Here is a 7,462-nt window from a genome sequence, read left to right as displayed (position 1 = left end):
CCAACATACTTGTGCCCGTTCAGAGCTGCGTGATGAAGGGCCGAATATCCACTGGCGTCTTGCACGTTAGCCCCCGGACCCCGCCGTAGGCTGTGAACAGATAAAAACAGGATTTACAACAATACTTTTGTTCATTGCGATTAGAACGATCCACGTAGAGAGTTTCAATGAAATTGTACGGGGTATGTCGAGAGAGATATTCAATCACGGGAGCCTTCGAGATAAATTCCACGTTTGAATACATTAGTCACAGGAAGTTAAGAATATCTGGTTGACACGTCATCGTTGATTACAGCACGGTCGTTTAGAGGATTTCGTTTCGTTCCAGTATCGCCTATAATGGGACTTTTAGTCATAATCGTAGATAAAAAATATTTTATTTTCGAAGTTATCTCACGATCGAACGTTATTAAAATTGGAAACCACATCTCCGAATTTACGGAAGATTCGAGAAAATATACAATACTCGTAATGTGGTAAAAGAAGTGAAGAAAGAAGGAGGTAAATTTTAACTTATAACGAAACAAAATTTCTCTCTGCGTATTTATTTATACAGGATGGGTCATGTAAAAAAGGGTCGTCTAATTATCTTCTACAGCAATGGTCGTACGAGAAAATTGTTTTATAAATGCCATTCTTTTTTTGTTTTTTTATTAAAGTCGCCTATGTTTCTTCTGCTATATGTTGCAGTAGACATTGGTGTGTAAAATTTTTAATCGAATGTTCCTTTCATTTATTGTCATTTCTTCCGTCAAAAAGATTCTTCCATCTTATTGAGAACAACTAATCCTCCAAAAAGCGAAATTTTGTTCAATTATTCTCTTTCACTGCTCATATTGTACTATCCTTTCCATTCTACTGCAAAAATGCAAGTCACAGCATTATAAATAAATGGGAAACTTAATTTCTACACACCTAGAAAACAATTAAAAAAAAAAAGACTAAAATCCATCGTTCTTGCATGTCAAATTGGGAATAATGTAAGCGCAAAGGGGTTAAAATTACGTCTAAAAATCTTCTCGTACCACCATAGCTGGCTAATACAATTATCTAGCCTCTTCCACGCAGCTCACCCTGTACATCCGATCTATATACGTCGCTACTCTCCAAAGCACACATATCCGGCGCATAAAACAGCGCGGATGGTACTAAAGCCACGGCTGTAAGAAACTCCTTAAGTTCCACGTGGGATCCAGGCTAGACACATCTTTATCGCAAAGTATCCCAACAGACCTCGCGACAGCCTACGAGTCTCTCGAGAGACGTTAAACTGAAAGCAAGCCTGGATATATCGGGTATTTGGCGCGACGCGGTTCGAAGCAACCACCCCCGCCCCCAATTGTGTCAGGTCGAGCCAGGGTAACGATCATCGAGCGGCGGCGCGGCGGCCGGGGCCCATTTCCGCAATTAGGAATTCATGTTTACTGCCGGCAACTAATACCCGGCGGCAATACTGGGCTGGCTCTGGTGTGGCAGTGGGCAAAGAATCGCGCGCAACGCAACGGAACGCAACGCGTCACCGTATCGGCAGAGAACAGCAGAGACAGAGCTAGGTCGGCACAATGGGCCTCGCGGACAGGAACAGGTTTGCTAATGAAGCTTCCTGCATCCAACACATGTTCTCATTACGTGCCTTTGTTGCGTTCGTGGCGGGATAAGCGTTCACCGCCACGTTCTGCTCTCCCCCCTAGTGCAAACACAATGTAAACGCGCCTTTAGATCATCCCCTTGGGGAACGAACAAGCGACACCTTCTTCTTTTTTCTTCTTCTTCTTCTACTTCGTTCCTCTTCTCTGGCTCTTCTCCTCGTTCCTCGATCCAACGGTGGTTGCTCTTTGTGTAGGCGAAGGTTCGATCGCGTGGAGACGCAACGACAACGGTACGTAGCCAAGCAATTTCTCGTTATCCCATGTTCCCTTCTTAAGTGGATTCGATTAGCGCCGCTTCGGGCTGGCCACTCAGCCACCCTCGAGGCGTCGAGTGGCGCACGATCAAAGCCGATCGAATTGGCCGGATACGATGGATCGAACCGCAACCAGAGAAACAGGCCGTCACGGGTTAAAAATTAACCGAGGAGGTGGTGATTAGTTTGAACGTATGTATTTATATTTCGTGGAACGTCGAATTCGTAGATGTGGAAAAGGGGGGAAATCGTAGGTTTGAGTGATTTATCTCGATTGTTTCGAAGCGAATTTTTCGACTTATCTTAATAGGTCGACTTGGTCCCTAAATTAGGCATCCTAAAACTGTGTAGACACTTGGATCAAGTAAACTCTATACGAAGTCGATCCATAGACTAACGTCGACCACTGAATCAACTCAGTTCACGAGGTAAGTCGAGGCACTGGGCCAAGTGATCCTCCGAGCCAACTGAACCTTATTGTTCTTTGGAAGTTGTAGATAACTGCATGCACGTGTTGATTGATGGTATTAAGAAAATATAACAAACTGCTGCTCACTCGACAAATATCAATTAATTTAGGCAGTTGAAAATATTAAGTATGTACAAACTCTTCGATAGACTCTTCTGCTTAGAGCATTGAAAATCTATACGTAAATGAAACCTCGGGACTCTTGGTAAATGCCGATAAAATATGCTATTTTCCCGTTTCGAGGAGCGGAAAAGTTGACACCAGAGAGCAAAACAACGTAAGGGAGCGCAATATTTATCTTACTCCATTAATACACATCATAATCGTGAACCATAGTATTTGCACAGTTCTCGTACCGTTCCGATATGAAAAGATAGATTATCAACAATATGTATGTTTACCTTCGTCCTCCGAAATGTCGCACGTGTAACACTTGTATCGATATTAGAAACCCTCCGTCCGCCTCTCTATCGATATTAAACGTTATTTTTTTCCCTCCCCGTGTAAGAAACACAAATACAACTCTGAGTCGCGGTTCTGAGTCGGTATCATTCAAACTTCTCCTACGAGATCCAAATGACCACCTTGACATTCGAAATTAACCGATTGGGACACGATTCGTGAAGGTGTTGCAAAGTCAAACACTGATCAATAACACTTTCTTAGCGAACGATGTTTACCGATACCGAACGTTCGTTGAAAATTGTTCTTCGCAAACAAACGTTCGAGATACACCGTGGTGTTTGTCAAAGCGACACAACGTCAATATGTGTGTTTACAGCACGATAAAAATTGTGCAAAAATACCTGCCGCCGATGACAATTTGCCTCTGCTGCGAGGACAATGGAAAAATGAAATTCTTCTCCGCGGGAATATTTCCAAAATCAATTGACATCGAACATTTTCCAATTCCAAAATTCGCATACTCGAACCGTATCGCGAAATCTGAACTCGTAGGATAACGGCGATCTTTCAAACTCGTCCACGAGAATCTTCGAAGGAACAAGCATAGATAAATAATCGAAGGATCGCGAGGATGATCGTTCGTAATATGTACGTTTCATCGAGATTCGCGGCGACTAAGGCCCAGGACGGGAAAACTCGAGGAGGGGTTGGATTTGCCTCGTTAACGGACGGGGACGCGTAGTGAATCGAGGCTCGCGTCGCGCAGCCCAGCATCAAAGCATCGCATTCAGTTTACCCAAAACAATTACGCGAACCGAAGGCCTTTCTCTGTCGGAACGCGGGCCAGATCAAAGACCGGCTCCTGGCCGACGTCGTCGTCACCGTGTAGTTCGCCGACTACGTTCACGTCGTGGTCGTCATTAAGCAACGAGACGTCATTAAGCGTTCAGGGATAGCGGCACTTTAAATCATCGGCACGCGTTACAAACCCGTCGTCGACGCTCACGTTCAACGACGATCGTTCAAGGCACTCGCCACTCGACGAGACCTCTAATCCATTGTAACCAAAGATCAAAAACGAGAGAAACTGTCGATTTTACGAGCGCAAACTCACCCCCCGCCTCCACCCTCTAAGCAGAGAAAGAGAGAAAGATAGAGAGAGGGAGAGAATTCCTTTTCTGACTGTCGAGCGAGTCAAGTGTAGAGAAGGGGCGGTTGGCGGTGGTACGGAGGGGCGGCAAGAAAAAGAAACGAACTCTCGAGGGTTCCGCGAGGAGTACGCTCGCAACGCTTGGAAGTTCGAGGAGCTTTTGGCCGAGGCAGAAGAATAGGAAAGAGCTAACGCGGAGAGGAGGAAGGCACGTGTTGAATTTCCCTCTTTCTCTTCTGCCCCCTTTCAATTCCTTCCGTTTCTCACCCAACTCACTCTCTCTCTCTCCCTCTCTCCCTCTATCACCCTCTATGACCCTGTGTTCGCCGCCGCCGCCGCGATTCTATGTCCTGGCTGCGCCTTTCTCGCTCTCTTTTGCGGACAGAGGCGCGCGTATTTGTTTTCCGCGCCCTAACAACGGGCCGGGGGTGGTAGCCGGCTCTCTTCAAGCCGAGTACACACGCCGGGGAACGTCGTAACTTCCCCCCACGACGGACGCGTGTATGCACACAGGAATAGGAATTCAGACTTTGCTCGCGTGCGTACTTACATGGTATACGGGCATGCATGTAGGTAATGTACTGGATGTTTCACAAGTACGGATCAAGGAAATGTACCTACTGTGACAGGGTGCTTCGAAATAATGTTGACACTGATAGGTTCAACAGGGAATTTTCGGTATCCGACAAAATTTGAAACTTCGCGGAAATGTAGGTCAAGTGACGCTAACAACGAAACTATTTTGCGTTTCTGCGATGAAAACACCCCCTCAAAAAAATTGCCACGAATATCTACGAAACTGTACAAGATAAGGGAAGAAAAAGGTGAATTCAAAGTTGTGTAGCTTTTCATTTCCATCTCCGACAGAAAATTGTAGCAGTACCAAAAGAAAAGTGCTCTAGAAACAAACATTCGAAGAAGATTCCAAGAATGTGTCGAAGACAATTGTACAGAAAAGAAAGTGTAGATTTGATCGCTACATTTCCATATTACTTCAATGAAGTTTTTCAAATAAACAATTCCCAGTGGTCTCGCTAAAGGGCCATCTAAGTAGATTGAAAGCTAAGCAAAACGTAGAAAACAAGAATTTTTACAACCACCGCAGCGTTCCATACTCTTTATTGACCTGGAATTTTGAATCAGCCGGTACAAATGTATACGCGACGCGAGTACATCGGAATGGCCCACGCTCGGCTCTCCCGTGTGTCTCTCCCCAAGCAAGACCAGTCGGGGACGTTTGACTCTTCCTTTCTTTCACCAAACCCCCCTTTAACCTCTCTTTCTCGACCTCTCCGGCTGTTTCTGCAGCTACCGCTCTGTCCTTCTCCGTCAGTCGCACCCTCCGCGCCGACTCGCCTGCCCCATTCATCGAGTTTATCCGCTTGCCCAAGTTCCTTAATTAAACCCTGAAGATTGTCTGCAAAAAGGACATCGCCCAGTGCCCTCGACGTCTACGAACATTACGAATTGGACGGCGGGGGGACATGAAAGATACAGATAGGTGGCGTGCAACTTCGAATGAAAGCACGGAAGGCACCGTCTGTCAGGCATCTATAATGGCAATTTCTTGCTGGTTTTAATCAAGACACCGAACGATCAACGACAAAAATGGCCCGTTACCCTGGGGATAATTGTAGCGGCCGTTTTTGTTAACCACCGTTACGTACAAAATGGAACACGTGTCGGAGAAACGAAGCTTGATCGGGGATTCACGGTGAACCCACGGGAGCATACATATAGATAATGTACTCACGAGCGTTGGTGTCGCGTTAATGAAGCTTAAGTGATATTGCCATTGGAACTAGATGACGTGTGTCACGAAGAATATTGAAGTTAAACGGTTTGGAGTCTCGTGATTGGATCAAAGTGTAGCGTTGTTGTGGCAAAGATTTATATTCAGTTTGATTTTTAGTTTAACGCTTATTATTTCTTTTTCCAATCGTTGAACATTTTGTTCCTTTTCTTTGCTTTTCATCTTTCAAGTGTGATCGTTCCGACGTTAGAGACGTTGTGCAATTTTTACGATACGAAATTGGGTAAAGATAATGGCAACTGTGCAAGAGGCGGTACAATTGAAAGTACGATGATTGTGCCGGCAGTAGCAAATGATATAGAATAACGTTTTTCTCTATGGGTTTTGTTTGCAGAGAAATCGAGTATGAATGTACGTCGAGATGCGCACTTGACTAACAATAAGCCACGGCCTTATGAATGTCCCTCGAGACTTCCATTGTATTTATACGCAAAGTGCAGAGAGTTTGTGATATTGTCACTGCTATGAAATACCGTCTCATCAAACATTCTGAAATTCTTGCTCAACCATTAAATATACATATATGTATATCAATACTGTGACGTACGAATTTTACTTTAAATCACGCTGAATTGCAAAGAAATAACATAAGGAAAATACTCTTTTAAAATGGTCTTTTTGTAGTTACGTAGAATTGCAAAACATCGATAAACAATAACAGTAGCATTTAAAATGAAATCTGTCGGGGAGACCGGTGTCATTGAATTACGCGGTTTTCCCCGCCACTCGACGGTCAGAGGCGCAATAAAACGCAGAGGGATAAGAGAACCTCCATCCCAGCCCCTTCCGGTTTCGCGGATGCGAGTGTTTAGTGCGAACTCGCCCTTACGCCGGAGGCATAACGGGGAGGGAAACTAGGAAGATCGACCGAGGGTAGCTCAAGGACGGACGGAGGAAACGAAACGGAGAAAAGGTAGGAGGATAGACAGCCTACAAATTGAAGAAGTTTCAAGAGAAGAAGGAAATTCTTTGAAGAAAAAAAAAACAGAACCGACTTGAAAACCGATAAAGACGAAAAACAATCTCAAAGAAACAAGAATACGGTAGTCGATGATTAAAAAATGATAATGAAACGTCGCTAAGAGAAGACAAAGGAGAATTACAGAAGAAGTGAAAGAACAAGAAGACAACGACAGGACAATGAAGTGAGAAGAGGGAGTAGTGTCCGTATGTGAGAGACACAGTATTCAGTGGAGAATAATCGAGAAGAAGAAAGAGAGAGAGAGAGAGAGACATATGTACGTGACGGAGGAAGAGACAACAAGAAGAGAAGCCAGACGACAAAGAGAGAAACAGGTAGACAGGAGCCAAAAAGCGGCGAGGGTGAAGACACGCGAGGGCTGTTAGAGCCTCAATCGATAAATTCCTCCGGCGAGGAAGAGAGGGGTCTCGCGATACGTGCTGATGTCGCGAAAAGGTCCTTCCTCGCAAACACTTGGAGTGTCACTCCGGAAAGGTGAGAGAAAAAGAGTGTGGAGGAGGGGATGGAGACTCTCTTCTAGTTGCACTTTATGCAGTTTCGCGCCCCTCGAGGGAAAAGGGCGCGTCTCTATATATCTCTCTTTCTCTCTATATCTCTATCTCCGTTTCTCGAAGGGAGGATCGTCCATCGATCCGTGATAGAAACGAACGCAGTGAACGCGAACGGTTCTCGTCGTGACAGAATGCCCTGCCTGTCGGCTAATTATCCCCTCGTCGGTCGTTTAACGCATCGATTCCTTC

At 45.1% G+C, this 7,462-nt stretch overlaps 1 protein-coding gene across 1 annotated transcript in view; it reads right to left on the bottom strand.

Moving 5' to 3' along the window:
• Positions 1 to 7,462, bottom strand: part of LOC108578735 (ankyrin repeat and SAM domain-containing protein 1A-like) — a 93,789-nt gene that overhangs the window by 81,346 nt on the left and 4,981 nt on the right. The window contains exon 2 of the mRNA XM_017942112.1: positions 10 to 90. Within this exon, the coding sequence (XP_017797601.1) occupies positions 10 to 90 (81 nt within the window). The remainder of the gene's footprint in view (positions 1 to 9; positions 91 to 7,462) is intronic.

The sequence above is a fragment of the Habropoda laboriosa genome, unplaced genomic scaffold (assembly GCF_001263275.1).
Source record: "Habropoda laboriosa isolate 0110345459 unplaced genomic scaffold, ASM126327v1 scaffold28, whole genome shotgun sequence".
In the NCBI taxonomy this organism is placed as follows: Eukaryota; Metazoa; Arthropoda; class Insecta; order Hymenoptera; family Apidae; genus Habropoda; species Habropoda laboriosa.
Note: the sequence above shows the minus strand (reverse complement) of the source record. Positions and strands in the feature narration are given on the sequence as shown.